The sequence below is a fragment of the Columba livia genome, chromosome 13 (assembly GCF_036013475.1).
Source record: "Columba livia isolate bColLiv1 breed racing homer chromosome 13, bColLiv1.pat.W.v2, whole genome shotgun sequence".
Classification (NCBI taxonomy): Eukaryota; Metazoa; Chordata; class Aves; order Columbiformes; family Columbidae; genus Columba; species Columba livia.
The window spans coordinates 833,973-850,811 of record NC_088614.1 but is presented as its reverse complement, the minus strand read 5'-3'; the positions used below and the strand labels follow the sequence as shown (position 1 = coordinate 850,811).

Sequence of the window (16,839 nt, the reverse complement as noted above, 5' to 3'; positions counted from 1 at the left end):
CGTTCAGGCTCACTCCTTAGCAACCGTTTTCTCCTCATCCCCTTTCTCACCCTCCATCTCCTCTCACCCAGGAAGGGGTTAGTGCCATAGGAAACTTCTTAGAAGTTTGAACTTTATCTCTTCAAAGTTTTCCCTTCATTTCTATTTCCTCAAGAACTTACTGGTTTACTGATCCCTTTTCCAGGTTAAAGACAGAAAAAATAAGCGTCACATCAGCAGTGCTGGTTACACACACCCTCACACGCACCCTTTACCTGGATGTGAAGCGATGCAGAGAGTAATAACCAGGAAAACGGGGAACAGAGGATCCCGAACTCACAAGCTCACGGACCGAAACGCAGAACAAAGTCTAGAACGCCTTAGTGAGGAGCAGAGCTGGGCCAGGATATGCCTGAGTTGCCCGACGGATCATACGACGTTTTAATAGCCAAGAGTCCCGTTAATCTGAACAATGAGCTGGTTTGACATGACAAAGCTGCTGGTTCAGGGAGGTGTGGGATGGTGAAGGGATGGGATTCCACCAAACATCCCCAAACAAACGCAAAGGTGTTTTAAACTGAAACCCCCACACACACTCTTGAGCACTGCTGCAGGCATCTCTGCTAGCAGACATCCCATCGGCTTATTTATGTACCCTGAACTGAATTAGAATAGAACTTCTTTAGGTGAAAAAACACTTGGAACACAAAGCAGCACAGTTCGGTTGCTAATACGTTTTTTGAAAATATGGTATAAACTCAGTCAATAGCAATAAAATAGACAAGTGGTCAAACAAGACAGAAACAGCAGGCAAGCAGAAAGAAATGTTACCTCCATTTCATACATGGGCGGTCCCAGGATATCTTTTAAAGCGTGGAAATCAATTAAAATGGGCATCTCAGGCGGCAGAGCCAGGTCGGCTGCGTCACCGATGGATTCTGGTTTTGCATCTTCCGCGACGTGCTCTTTGCAATCTAGGAGAAGAAAGTCTCATCCATTAAATAGAATATGGCATCAAATTTAACTATTAAGACTAAACACGTTCTAACTGTCCAGCAAAGATCCTAAATCCAGAGCACTGCCAGAGACGCAACTCAAATGCACTTTAAATGAGGTCAAACAGCAAAACATTAAGTTCATTTAGGATTTTGCACTTTTCATCAGATTTATGCACAAAACCAGCATTTGTGGGAGATGCTCGTGTTTAATGTTGTGTAATATAGAATACAGAGCTGAATGTGGAAATATTGCAGGGTTAATAACCAGTGTTCTTTGTATGTCTGTGCTCTCTGGGTCTCTTTCTGCGAGGATTTCAATGCTTAACTTCCAACACTAACAACTAAGTTCTGCCAGATAAAGCAGGTGCATTTTGGCCTTTGCCATTCATTTGCCAAACTCTGCAAAAAACCCAAAATCCCTCCAAGTTCAAACGATGAGGCATTTCCAGAAACACCTCCAGGCGCGATCCGCTCTTCAGCAAGGGCTAAAAACCCAATTAGCATGACACTTTTAAATGCTATAAACTCCAGCACCGTCAAGAAGCAATCACATCAGTAAAGCAATGGTTATGGATTCAAAACATGCTCTCTCCTGCCTCCATTTGCAGCAGGACTGTATTTCTTACCTGGGCAAACGTTTCCTTAGCAGAATTCCCTTAACATTTCTGATTTCTCAATATTTTAGAGACATGAAAACTACCTGAAGAACTCAGAAGTCTCAGGTTCTGCGCCAGTTTCCTGGCAGCCGTTCAGAACAGCACTGCACACATTATATAGTGAAGATGGTCCTTCCCACCCCAAAACCATGAGCCTGAGACACATTTAAAGTCATAGTCTACATTATATATATATATCTAATATATATATGTTGAGCTTCCAGATTTCTGCAGCACATTTTGGGAAATTACCTACTGTAGCTTCCTTTCTTTGAATTTTTTTTTACTTTCAACGAAGAAACCGTCTTCCTTTGCATATTAATAATAACTGAAGATCCAGGAATTTCAACAGTTATAGAAAAACACAAAGCACTGATCTCATCTGTTTAATGGAACATTAAGAAGCGTCCTGTAATAAGTAATTCTCAGGATGGATGAAGAGACAACATCTCCTTCCACATGATGCACACCAGACTGACATATCAACACGCCGGATCTTCAAAACCTGCGCAACTTGATATGACAATTGATATTTTAAAATAAAGTGAGTTTAAAACCAACTGGTTTTGTTCTATACCAGGATTTTACTGCCTCACAAGCAATTCTCCATCTCTGTTTGCTCTTCTTTCACCCAGTTCTACCAGACAGCCGAAGCAGCCAGCCTTCTCACAGTAGCAGGTGTTGTTTGAGGCCAACTGCCCTATTAAAAGCACCAGAAACTCTTTGAGTTGATGTACTCTAATCAGTAGACCCCATTTGATAACCTGTAACAATAACAAACTCCAGACCTCTTCTAAAAATATTAATCTAAATTCTGACATTACCTAATTCTCTCTAAAAACATGCAGTGATGTTTGAAAATATAATTACAAACACTAACTTTTTGTTTGAAGGAAAACACATCGGCTTTTGCAACCTCTATAGAAATGCTGACTATGAAGAATCTATAGAGACACAAGCAATTAAGACTTAATGACGACAAATACATGTTCCCAGACGAGTAGCCACAAACCGCATTACAAGTTAAATGACACGTTTATCTAAAGCAAGACAGTTAAATTCAAGTTTGCAGAAACAGAACGTTTGGTTAGGACAACAGCTTCAACATCTTACAGATCAGAGGAACCACCCGCTGATCCGCTATTCATACCACATTACTGCTTACACAAATGCAGCACGGTACTGAGTTGTTTTAACATTTAAAAACTAACAAACAAACCATACAAAACCAACAGACAAACCTCCCCACAACAAATACAACAGCACCCCCCTCCTAAATCCTAAAAACAACCAACAAAAACAGGTTGCTTGTAAAATTTTCAGATCAGAATTTCACAGAATCACAGAATCGACTGGGTTGGAAAAGCCCTCAGAGATCATCCAGTCCAACCCTTGGTCCAACTCCAGTCCATTGACTAGATCACGGCACTAAGTGCCATGTCCAGTCTCAGTTTACAAACCTGCAGGGCCGGTGAGTCCAGCACCTCCCTGGGCAGCCATTCCAATCCTGACCACTCTCTCTGCAAAGAATTGCTTTCTAATCTCCAGCCTCAATTTCCCCTGGCAGAGTTTAAGCCCATGGCCCCTTGTCCTATTGCTGATGCCTGGGAGAAGAGACCAATCCCCACCTGGCTAGAACTGCCCTTCAGGTAGTTCTAGAGAGTGCTGAGCTCAGCTCTAAGCCTCCTCTTCTCCAGACTAAACAAGCCCAGCTCCCTCAGCCTCTCCCCATAGGGCTTGTGTTCAAGTCCCTTCACCAGCCTTGTTGCTCTTCTCTGGACCCGCTCCAGCACTTCAATCTCTTTCCTGAGCTGAGGGGCCCAGAACTGAACACAATACTCCAGGTGTGGCCTCCCCAATGCAGAGCACAGGGGAAGGATCACTGCCCTTGTCCTGCTGACCACGCTGTTTTTGATACAGGACAGGATTCCATTGGCCTTCTTGGCCACCTGGGCACACTGTTGGCTCATGTTGAGCTTCTGTCCATTAGTCCCCCCAGGTCCCTTTGCAGCTACTCAGCAAAGATCAGAGCAACAATCCTCACGAATCTGCCTTTGCAAGTGCCCAAAACAAAACCTTGCACGTAAATATCGGATGTGTGAGAAATCAGACTCCTAAGAAAACATACCGACAATTAACTACTATATATAATTCGGGATTTAATCTAAAAAGGAATTTCACGTCACAAAGACAAAACTTGAAGAATTTAAGCTTGCTGCTTTCTTCTAGACATATAACGGAGATGAGCAAATAAAAGAGCCTGGAACTACCTCAAGATGCAGCAAGTTCTCAGCTGCTCATAAAACATATTGAAATTAAGCACCAGCAATACCTAAGTCTTCAACCTAAAGATTTGTACCTTTAGGTAGAAGGACGGGATTGCCCTGTTGACAAGAGTCCAGGTCCAAAGCCCGGCACAGCACAAACTCCATCTCAAAAGCAACTTTCCATCGTCCACCTCCAGTGGGATGCACCACGTATTGGAAGTGTCACTTCCCAAAGATATTTTGGAAAGAAATCCCGCCTGGGACCCCGATCCTACTGCACTTCAATATAATGCTCTGCACGTTTTCCCCACAAGATCAGAAAGTTTCTCTTTGCACAAAATAACTACCTTCCATCAAGTCTGATCTAGACTAACGATGTGTACATGAAGCACTTGAATTTGAGGTTTTCACGCAGGAATATCTAGGTAAGTTAACATGGTGAAAATTAGTTTGTGTATAAATCCAACTTTTCGTAGCATTTACACCTCTTCGGCCTAAAACAGAAAAGACATTCCAAGAAACTCCCCCCAGTCAGGCATAATCATGTTTTGTGAAATAAAATGTGTTACGCCCAAGCAGCGGGAGAGCGGTGAGGACCACACGCTTCTGTTCACACTGACCATTTCAGCCACACTTGCTTTCAAACTCAAAGCCAAGTGTTGGTTCATCCACCAGGAGCAGAACAAACTGCAATGAACTGGCTTATGGACACATTGAAGTGTTTCGAAAGCCTCGGTTTCAACATAGATAGAATCCTCATTTAGTTACTTCTGGTTATTAAATATTACCTGTCCTAAACCTCCTCTCAAGTCTGAATTACACAAATCATCTTTCACTCTGGGTTTCAGCCGCTGTATCATCCAATGCCCCGGCAGCTGCACAGTTGCTGTCTCATATTCTCAAGGCAGTTGCACTAAAATAGGAAGGAGAGTTTCACATTTTTTGGTGACTCCTACAATTTCTTCTGGTGTCAAAGACATAAATCTCATAAGCGTAGGGTAGAGCTTCAGTGACGTATGGGATGGCGTTATGAACACAAGGCTGACTCCATGGAGAGCTCTAAACGATGACTGTTGCTGATGTTCACTGTACGAATTCAAGGACTGACACAAGCTGACGCTCCCCCGGGTGTTTTTATACAGATAAATAAATATAAAAGAAATAATTGGAAATGAAATCATTAAGAGACAACTCGAACAACTATTCTTCCAGAGCCATTCGCTATATGAAATAAAAAATCATCATTGCTACGCGCAACTGCACAAATGCCTGCTAATCAACAGGAAGAAAAGGTCCAAATAAATACAAATCCCATTATTTGCATCTACTTGGAAATATTTGGGAATATTTCCAGGTTCCATTTTAAATACTTGGTTGTTTCCAACAGACTGAGTGAAAATTAAACAAAAATATTTTTTAAAGTGTCCTGCTCTCATACGCTCCCAAGTGACACATTGGGCTAAAAATACAGCAGGGTAGAAGCATATTATTAGTACAAAATAAACCACATCTTGCAGATTACACCATTCTATACATGCCTCTGTAATACGAACTTTACCTACAGAGCCACATGTCCCTTGGACTCCCTTTCATCAACACAGCTGTTTCTTACGGACACTTTCCACTCCAGAGGTACAAAGGCAACTCTTCATAGCCCATTTCTCCTGGATTTACCCCAAATTGTGTCCCGCCCCAAATGTTTGGCCCTGTTGGGAAGCACTGAGCTGGCTGCTCCCACCTTCCGCAAGCTGCAAACCCAGCACTAATTTTAACAGCGTGTAATTTTTAACAGCGTTAAATACCTAAGTGCTAATTTTAACATTGCAAATACCTCTCTCGCTGGACTGAGAAGTCTAATACAGTTCCTTTTTGCTCTTTGCTTTAATATTAAAATGTTTCTTCCTGTAGTATCAGGAGTTGTGCTCTGAACCTACTTTATTTTATCAGAAGGCTTGAAGAGCAGAATGACACTGTTTGATTCAGCAATCGCATTAGACCTTTTAAGTACATTTTAGACACAGCTACCATTCAGTGCAAAGAAATACTTTAAAAATACAACTTGTCAAATTCCTATGAAGAAGTGAGAGTGGCAAAGACCCAAGGGCTCAGTGCTCCAGGCCAAGAGCAAGTTCAGGTACCACAGGAGTATCAACTAATTCAGTGCTGGACTCAGAAAAACCCAGCACAGAGGAGGCAGGTGGAAAAGATGCACATTATATAAATGGAAAGCATTCATAAATACGTTGTAAAAGCTCTTCCTTTTAATGTAAACCGGACATGGACACACGCACGGCCATGAGAGTTCACTTGCTGTAAGCCAAGGGTTCAGAGCAAACGGAGCTCAATCCCCCCGATCAAACGCTGATGTGCAGGCCAAATCCAACCTCCTGATATTACAGTTTCCACAGACATCATGGTGATTTTAGAGAACTCAATGAGTAAGAGAATATTTAACTTTCAGAAGGGAAATACTGAGTGAGGGAAAAACAGCAATGTAAAGCGGAAAGACCATCAATAAACAGACTTCCAGAGACAAATTACGGAAGTTTCTACTATGCGTAAAACTCTTCTTCTAATGAATACCACTGTTTGTACAAATGCAGGTTATATTTCCTCCCCCAGGATTTACCCTCTGAAAGAGGGGGCACCATTCAGACTTCCAAGTTGCCTTGTTTTAAAGGAACAGATACTGAGTGTCTGTTTGTCGTCCTCCAAAGCAGCCCAGAACCGTTCTAGCTGTACGGCTGTTAAAACCTGATGGCTTTTCCACATTGGCTTAGTTATGGAATGTTTTACAACATCAAACCAGTTTAGATAGATAAATCACTATTGTCTGTATACATGGGAAACAAGAACAGACTTAATGAAGTTGATAAGTTACTAAAGCCCCAAGAGCCTTAGAATAAGTGCAGTCTTGAAAGGCACAACAAAAGAGCCCCATAACATTTCAAAGCTCTTCAAGTAGACATTTATTTCAAGTACAACAAAACAACCAGATTGAATTCTGAGCTGGCAGAGCACGCACAGCACAGCTAAAGAACCTCTTTAAATACAATAACTAAAGCCATGCTCAGTCTTTTATTAAAGAAAAAGGTGAAAGATTCACGTACAACAGCGTAGGAAGATATAACAACATATACAAATCATAATTCCATACCTATGATACGAAACAGATCCACTGCACTTCTCAATTACCCACCTGGCAGGCTGAAATCACTCACGTTTCAAGCCATAATTCAGCACTGCATAATAAGAACGTCACTATTTGCAAAGCTTTTAAAAACACAGCCCTTAAAGCAGCATTCAAAGGGAGAAAAGGTTGATAAATCAGCGTCCTAGTGACTACGTTAGAAGTTTCCTTGTTACTAAAGCATGCAAAAGACACAAACCTTCTCCGTCGGCGCCCTCGGCGCGGTCCGGCTTGGCGTCCTTGTGCTGTCCCTCCGCCACCTTCACGGCCACGGCCCGGCAGATCGCGCCCAGCCGGCGGTCCAGGGAGCGCACCCCGGCCTCCCGCGTGTACCTGCGCACCGCGTGAAACACACAGCTCTGAGTCGGCCCGAAGAACAGGACTTGCCTGAACAGCACCACCAGGGAACAGATGCCCTGACAGAAAGAACTGGACAGTGACTTGGAGACAGGCCTGAGGAAAAGAAGTGTGTTGCACAGGTCTCCCTGACCCGGGGGCTCCCAGTAACAATGGCTGCTGTGTGGGCTTCACCTGCTGCCTCAGCCAAATGTGCCCCCACCTCCTAAAAGGAATTGTGTTCTACAGGTCTCTCCGACCTGGGGACAAGAGCTGCTGTCCGAAAGATGGATTTTCACCTCCTGCTTCAGCCAGATCTGCCCTCCACCTCCTCCCTGTTATTAAGGCCAACAAAGAAGAGCATGCGCAGAGGCTTGCCAAGAGTCCTGAGGTCACCCAATGGACCAGAAAGAGAGCCCTGAACGTGGGGCCACGCAGGCGCAGACAGGTCCTGGCAAGCAAAGCAGGGGTTCTTCAAGCCTGCGCAGTTAAGCCTGGATTGTGAAACAAAGGCAGAGATTGGCCTCAACTCATGGGGGTGAAGAAGCATAAAAGATGGTTCCTGACTGGACATCACGGATATCTCCCCACCAAAGGATCCCAGATCATGGCGGAGGACCAGCAGGACTCTGCTTACGGGACCTGAGACCATAGGGACGCCTTGGGACTCGGTTGGTGGTAGACAATTCTTTTCTCCCCCTTTCCTTTTCCTTTTTCTCTGCTTTCTCTATCATGTGCCGCTCTATGGGTAAAATAATAAAGTAACACTGTTTGACTGAATTATAACCCCTTGGCATTTTGGTCACCTTAATTTTGCGCTTCGAGATCAAGGTAAATGAACCATCACGAGTCCATCACTGAATGGACCGTGACAATAGCCAAATAAGACGAGGTCTGCAAGGCACCGAGACCTCGAGCTACTCAAACAGGAAGGAAACGTCATGTGCTTTTACCCAAATAATTGTGGTTTGCTGATAAAACCGTAAAGAAAGGCGAACGACTGAGCGGCGTCAAACCGCAGGGAAATGCTCAACAACGCTCCAGGAGCACCGAGCTCTTCTCACATGCGTAAAAATTCAAAGGAATAATCATTCTAAACCTCCAAATCTAGTTCACTGGAAGCTGATGAACTGACTGTAAAATAATATTTTCTTTTAGACTATGAATTAAAAAGAAACACCCAACAGTCACACTCACTAAATGCCAAAATGCTGTTCCTGGTCTAAAATACTTCTACTCATTGAATAGAATTTTTTCCATTGGAAGTGAGCTACTTTCAAGTCCAAGAGATGTTCTGATCAATATCTTTACTCACACACCTGAGAAAAAAAAAAGTAGTTCTAATAAATACAAGCTATTTAAAAAAAAAGTTGTTTTTTTTTATCTAATTCCCATTTTTAGACAAACATGGCCCATCAAGTCACGTAATTTCCATTTTTTTCTATGAAAATCACAGCACTAAAACTTCATTCTTTAAAATAAAGTTGTCTGCTAAGACCACGGCTTCACACACTGAGCGCTGTGGAAATCACATTCTAGCTCCAAGCGTTCGTGTTTCTCACAGCGCTTCGGCAGCTGTGCCAACCCAACCCATGGTGAGACACGCGAGAGCCAGAGCACGGGACCCTCGGGACAGGAACGATGGGTTGGGGTATCAGAGCCGCACAGAGCTCAGGAAAGAGCAATTCTGTACATTATCGAGCGCTGAACTCCTGAAGCTATCAAGGACAATAGATCTTAAGAAATTATTTGCGTTATCACTTCAGAAATTATTTACTAATTATCCCAAAAAAGAAATTATTTAAAGCAATGAATAACAGATTTACCTGGTAATTATGTCCAGAGTGGTTACTTGTGGAATCTGTATTTGCTGTGGAGTCAGGCCATGCTGTTCAAGCTGTTTAGGAATCAAGTGTCTATGTGCAATTTCAATTTTTTCTTCTTGTGTGTATCCTACAAAAGGAAAAGTGTATGTTTACTAATCGTTTTGCTTTTACACTACAACATAATCACATTTCTTACCATTTATAATTGTAACTGACCAAATTTAACAAAAAAACCCAGATGTAATTTAAAAGGCTGTTGGTATGATACTTGGCGGTTAGCCATAACTTCATGTAACAAGAACAGAATTTTAGTGTTTCAAAGATTCCTTTCTTCATTGGAATCTCAAAGAGATGCATCAGCCAACAGCCAGTCAGCATACGAACACACCAATATGGTTAGAGAACGTACCCGTGTATCTCCAGATACCTGGAACTGAATTTTGCTAAGCGCAATGCTGAATTTCATTCTCACGACAGAGGCGTCCTGATGAGTCTCCTCTAGATTCTGGCCGCTCAGGCTGGATTCCCGGCACTCACCGTAAGGAACCGCTTTTCAGCTCAGGGAAAGACACCCCAACGCCACTGAAGGACTTGTAACAGCCACTTGAATGAAAATGGTTGTGCTACCTGGAACTTGAATGATCTCCATCCTGTCCAGCAGAGCCGGTGGGATTGTAGCCGTAGTGTTGGCTGTAGCGATGAAAAGCACTTGGGACAGGTCAAAGGCCACATTTAAGTAGTGATCGGTGAAACTGTGATTTTGTTCCGGATCCAAGACCTTAACAAGAGTGAACACAGAATTGGTACAGTTCCTCAATTAGAAGTAAATAAAACATGCACATTCTTATTATATTTCATTTGGATCTCTCAAATCTGACTTTACATTCATTAGATGTTATGAATACCACTAAAGCCTGACCCTCAACATCCTGAGTACTCTGCAACTATTAATACTTAACTAATTCTATTACTACTACTAGAAGCTCTTCTTATTGCCCGAGACACCCCACGCAAGTCTTGACTCTAGGGGAGCCCTGGCTTTCCTAACACCACCTCTGCATTTTTCCTTTCTTCCCCCTAAATTTTGTGATTAAAAAGAGACAAAAATCAAACAAGCACTGAAGAATAACACCACAGTCTGACCAGCCTCAAGTTCACTGCACAAATATGACTTAAACGCAATAACACTGTTGTCTTCCTATTGCTTTCAGTACTACTTACGTGTGCTATACAACACTTGCATATATTTAAGCTATTACTCGAATAAGCTGTTTTTCTGCATTGGGTGATGAATATTAAATATATGTGGATCATGTACTAAGATGCTGTCTTGTAGCTTTTTTAACAGTGCTGAAGACTGAAAGCTCACTGCATGTAGCAATGAACACACTTGGCTTCTGCATCACCACCTACGAACCACCTTCATCCCACCCCCTACAGCACCGCCACACTTCTCCTTCCCAAATGATGAATTACCAGTGTTACACCGACATCAATAACTCTCACGTTACAAATAATGGGACCTATGCATCTCCTGAGAAAAAGCACGCTGCTGTCAAAATAATGTATCTGCCTGTACCCAAATGAATGCACCCCTTGTCTTAGCAGCTTGAATTATAGCCAGGAACAGTGTTGATAGCACTAAAGAAATGAATTTGAGCACTTCTTAGTTGCTTATGAAAGAAACAATTCTGAATTCTCATTACTCTTAAATTCTGTGCAGTCTTTGAGAAGTTAAAAACCTTTAGAACACAGAATTGGTACAGTTCCTCAACTAGAAGTAAATAAAACATGCACATTCTTATTATATTTCATTTGGATCTCTCAAATCTGACTTTACATTCATTAGATGTTACGAATACCACTAAAGCCTGACCCTCAACATCCTGAGTACTCTGCAACTATTAATACTTAACTAATTCTATGTGATCACAACAAACTAATTCTATATGATCACAACAAACTAGTAAAACACTTTTCAAAATGCCATAAACACAGCAGAACTTCTTTTACAAACAGAACACTTTCTGACTTTATTTTGAAGTGCTGCACACATTTAACACTAATACCTGGAAATGTATTGTGATTGTAATAAAACGCAAATGATATGTTCCCCTTACTACGTACCGAAGCATACGCCTAAATCCCACCGCTCGCTGCATTCAGAGTCTACTCTTGCCAGTTTTTCAAAACTGATTTAAACAGCAAATCCTAATTCAACTTACCTCTTTTTTTTAAACACCGATAACACAGTATTTCCACAAAATTCCAGTCTGTTGGCTGAAGCATTTGCAACCGCTTCCAAAGAAAACAAGATATTCTGACAGACCAAGTTGTTTTTCTAGAAACATTGATCTACATGCATCTTTATCTATTTCTCCTTCTAGTCTGCAACTAGAAACCCTTACGAATCCTACTAAGTGCTAAGCTGGTGATTATGATATTATTTGCAAAATATTGATGCTGTACTAATGTGGAAACCACACTATCCAATAAAGGTAAAGGCAACTGTCATCACAGAATCACAGAACCCCAGCGTGTCAGGGGTTGAAGGGCCCTGGAAAGCTCATGCAGTGCAATCCCCCCATGGAGCAGGAACACCCAGATGAGGTTACACAGGATTCTATCTAAAAATGCTAATTATCTCAGGTTTTCTACAAGGGCTAGAATTTATCTGGACTAAGAATTGGTTGTCTCTGTAACTATTTCTTGGAAGAAGACATAAAACAATATCATGCCTGTGCACTGCAAACAGATTTTCCAAAGCAAATGGAACTGTTTTCAGCTAGGTATCGTGCTAAAGTTCAAGTTCAAAAGTCTTCAAAGCCATTAAATGAATACAAAAATATGAAGTACAAAAATAACATTCAGTGAACAAAACATCTTGGTTCATTTATGGCTGGCAGCTCACACGCACACAAAGGCTTCTCTGTACCAGCCTTTTATTACTACAAAATCCAGAAGTTCCATGCACATTTAATTGCCTGGCTCTGCTCCTGCTCTAATTGCCCTGCATACAAATACTCACTATCGGGCACTTGGATGCATTTCTGTTTTCTCCTGTTTTGAACAGAGGTCATCCAAATTTAGACTAAGCCACCCCCTTGTTGACGAGCGCTGCCTGGGAAGAGGAAGACGTTCTGTTTTGCTTAAGCAACAACTCTGCAGAAGCACTGGAAGGGAACACGTATCCGGCAATTACAAACCATCCAGCTTCGCTTCCAAGCTCACAGGCAATTTTCCTCTTGAATATCCCCCATTGCAGACAGCCAGGGAGAACTAACACCCCTGCACACCAAGCAAAAACGACCTGCCTTTATACTTAATGCCGGCACTTACCAAAGGAAAAGCAGCGGTCTGAAAAACAAACGTTCCAGCTGGGTGACGCTGTTGTGTGTTCTACACGTTGAGATGGACTCGCCAACAGTGTGTTAATGACCCACCAAAGGCAGATGAACATCAGAAGAGGCGAAGCACCTGCCTTGGGATGCTCAGAGCAATCACAGTCCCAGGGCAGCAGCCCCAACACTGGCAAGAGAGCAATTGCTCCTCCAGATGCAATTAATGGTCAATTAGCAATGAGTGACTGGAATGAGTGACTGGCTGGAAGCCAACCTGAGCAGCCTGGTGCAATAACCCATGGCCGGAGCCAAGGGGAATATCACCTAGAATGTGGTTTTAAAATCCCCAAACCAGAAACTTCTCAAAGCAGCAACAAAGTATCAAAAATTCAAACGTAAATAATTTTTTTAAAATTAATTTCATTTGCACTCACACACTTGACATGATAGAAGGGCAAGAGAAATGCGTGATTCACTACTGCAAGCCAAGGAATGAAAAAATAAATGACAAGAAACAGCAAAGGTTGCATGAAATCAACAATATTTGTGTACAGATCTGGATTAATGACTGGAACACTCCCAAAAAAGCTATTCTGTTCCAAGAAATGCCATTCCTTCATTACTGATTGGGACTGCCTAGCAAACAGCCACCAAAAAATGACTGCCAGGTATTTCTTATCCACGCACTGACTAGATTTCAGCCAGCTTCGCTCCATATCTACAGGAGAAATGACAGAAGTAGTATCGGCAAACTCACAAACAGAGCTCATTACCATTAACAGCAAGGAGTAAATAAAATCCTGCAAGTTGAAAGTACAAAGAAAATGCCTTTGAGTGTTTGTTACGCTCCCCTGCTTGTTCTCCTTGCACTTGGAGACTTTTCATGCACCCTGGGAATGTGTACGATGTCCCACTTGAGAAATACAGAGGTAAAGGACCATAACTGTCATTTTTAGAAGCTGAAGAAGTGAAGCCATGGTATCTGCTAGCACATTTACATTATCACTGGTTCATGTTAACATGCAAAGATCAAAACAGAGCTCTCAACCCATCACCTGTTCACACGCCGCTTTTCAAAGAACTAGTTGGTCTTGTCAAAACAGTCATTTTAACACTGTCTAACTAGGAAGAAACTAATGACATTTGTAGAATGTCAACTGACGTTTCATTTGCAGAAGTCATGCAGCATACAGATGAGCTCATGACACCTTAATTTAAGCAGCTTTTTTCATATTCAAGCACTGTCAGTCAAAAACAGTCATTAGAACGACTCTGTAGGCAAATATTAGCAGAACCACTTTCATCCCCACCTACAGATGTTACTGTACCTTATGTCTGACAACTGAGATGCTTCTAGGATTATGCCCTAAATCATTTCAGCAAAAGCGAGCCAATAAAACTGGATAAAAATCTCTTACTAGCCCAACTCCTTTAGACTGAAGCAGGTAAAGAACCACAGAAGCAGCTCGGCTGAAACAGTCTCGGGCGGCAGCCCCGACAACCAGAGGGAACAGAAACCAGTGGCGAGGCTGTAAAAATACAGCGGTATGAGGCATTTCTAGATGCGCACAACAGCAGAAGCATTAAGTGCACTAGTGCTCGAGCGCTCCGGCTGTGCTGCCAGCCCTCTGGTCCCCACGGTGCCGCGCAGGATGAGGGACACGGGCTCTGCTCCGCGGGGCTGGCAAGGACAAGGCACCCAGGCCCTGGGAGACGTTCCTGCCTCTCCACACACTGCTGGAATGAAACTGCTCAGTGCGCAGGCCAGGGGAAGAAGGAACTGTGCTGGGGTATCATCCTGTATCACACTCCAGGGACAATGAAGGCAGAAAGACGGTTCTGGCAGCTCTCTGCTACACAAAGCCTGCAATGCACCAGTCTCAATCATCTTCATCGTCACTCAAATCTGAGCCTCCGGAAATCCCAACAGCCCACTTAACCAACAACATCTGGGCTCCCAGTCTAAGAAGGACAAGGAATTACTGGAGAGAGTCCCGTGGAGGGACACAAAGATGCTGAGGGGTCTGGAGCATCTTTGTGCTGAGCAGAGACTGAGAGAGCTGGGGCTGTTGAGCTGGAGAAGAGAAGCTGAGAGGGATCTGATCAATGGATCAATATCTCAGGGTGGGTGTCAGAGGATGGACCAGACTCTGTTCAGTGGTGCCCAACGCCAGGGTGAGGGGCAACGGGCACAGACTGAAACACAGGAGGCTCCATGTGAACATGAGCAGAAACTTGTTTGCTGGGAGGTGCCAGAGCCTGGCCCAGGCTGCCCAGAGCGGGTGTGGAGTCTCCTGCTCTGAGATGTTCAAACCGCCTGGACCCACCTGTGTGATCTGCTCTGTGACCCTGCGTGAGCAGGGCTGGGCTGGGGATCTACAGAGGGCCTGAAGCCCCAGCCAGGCTGGGACTCTGGGATCTCAGCAGCTGACGGGTTTACAAAATATTCCAACATTATCATCCTTACTTGTGTCTGGTGTCTTTAAGCAAGTCAATTTTAACACCTCTAAACATTTTGTGATAAAATAACTACACTATCCACTTCAAAATTAGATTCATATATACCTTGATCTGAGTCCCAGAATTCCAGAAAAACTACACTTAATAGCTGATTTTCACAGAAAGCAAACACTCACCACAACATAATCAGTCAAGGAACAGGGATCTGTTACTTAAATGAAATACTTAAGTTCAGAAAGGCAATTACAACACTAATTAAAGAAATGCTGCTAACAGAACATGCAACTAGTCCACATTACACACTAGGTAAAACCCTTAGTTCCAATATAAGCTTGTACCATCAAAAGCTTCAAAATATATTAAAATTGTTCCATGAAAGAAAGGGAAAACTTGACAAATTCCAGCTACTGCGTGGCTACTCTACAATGCTTTCTTACAGCATTTGGACATTAAAAACCAACACCTTGAAGTCCTCCAAATAAGTGATGTTTAAGACTTGAACAGTCTTTAAATGTACCAAATCACACAAATACATCCTGGTGTTTAAGTAAAGACCTCTGAGACTAAAGCTCTGTAACCGTGCGCATTGTGCACAACGGGCAGAACCTACCATGTCAAAACACAGCACCTGTATTTCAGTACAAACCCTGCCACTGCCATGCTCCCTTCTGTCCAGTGTTTTACTATTAACTCCCAACGAAGCGACGCGTGCAGCGCCAGAGCCCTCACCTCCAGCAAGGCTGCCGCCGGGTCCCCCTGCAAGCTCTTGCCCAGCTTATCCACCTCGTCCAGCAGGAACACGGGGTTGTTCACCCCCACGGTCTTCAGCCCGTTGATGATCCTGCCGGGCATGCTGCCCACGTACGTGCGCCTGCAGGGACACACGGAGCACAGGTAGAAACATCGCAAACAAAACACAGAGGAGAATGCAACAATACGCAGGATTGTAACAATTCCTGCTTTTTTGCTAAACCTCCTGGAACTAGTTGGTAAAAACATTGAATATGCATCTGAACTAACATAAGCAACTGTATCAGCAGATGAAACTCCCAGTTCCATGGTGGTCTGGAAAGATAAACACATGTATTAAACTATATCCAAATGTTATGGCTTGTGGGTATTTTACATGATTCAGTACAAGTATCCTTGCACTATATGAACATGCAGAATCAGATCTGGGAACCTCATTAATACCAACATTTTAATGATGATGATTCGGGCCTTTTGTCATCAAAACAGGGTCCACACAACAAGTTACAAATTGTGGCAAAGTTCCAAATACGCTGAACTGAAAATGTGCCCTGTGTGTACAGCATGCCTTAATTAATACTCACAAAAATTAACTCTATTACGCCATTTCAACTTGACATAAAAAAAACTGAAACAGTGCAAAGGAATAAACAAAGTTAGGAGTCTGAATTCATCTGGCAAAGGTAGTAAAAACTTCCTTCACAATGCACAGAGCAACTACATTTTCCATGCACATATATCCCCTGTTTGCTGCCTTTATCACAGTCTTTTCTTCTTGTGCCATAACTAAATCAAATACTATAATTAAGAGTATGAAATGCTGGTCACTCAAGAAGAAATAGGTGAAGTGCTGAATTACAGAGCCTGGCCCTCCCAAAGCAGATGTGCAAACAGGCCCGTGCCCTGGGATCTGCTTTAATACAGCCCGGAACAAACGCCACGACATTCACAAACCAAAAATACCACAAAGTAGTTTCAAAAGGTACTAGAGAAGACTTTAACTAAAACCAAGCAGCCCTCAGACCACACAGCAATG

At 42.9% G+C, this 16,839-nt stretch overlaps 1 protein-coding gene across 1 annotated transcript in view; it reads right to left on the bottom strand.

Moving 5' to 3' along the window:
- LONP2 (lon peptidase 2, peroxisomal) overlaps positions 1 to 16,839 on the bottom strand; it is a 39,678-nt gene that overhangs the window by 10,804 nt on the left and 12,035 nt on the right. The window contains exons 8-12 of the mRNA XM_005504802.4: positions 15,783 to 15,924; positions 9,880 to 10,030; positions 9,253 to 9,379; positions 7,290 to 7,423; positions 811 to 953 (exon numbers count right to left, since the gene is read on the bottom strand). Of these exons, the coding sequence (XP_005504859.2) occupies positions 811 to 953; positions 7,290 to 7,423; positions 9,253 to 9,379; positions 9,880 to 10,030; positions 15,783 to 15,924 (697 nt within the window). The remainder of the gene's footprint in view (positions 1 to 810; positions 954 to 7,289; positions 7,424 to 9,252; positions 9,380 to 9,879; positions 10,031 to 15,782; positions 15,925 to 16,839) is intronic.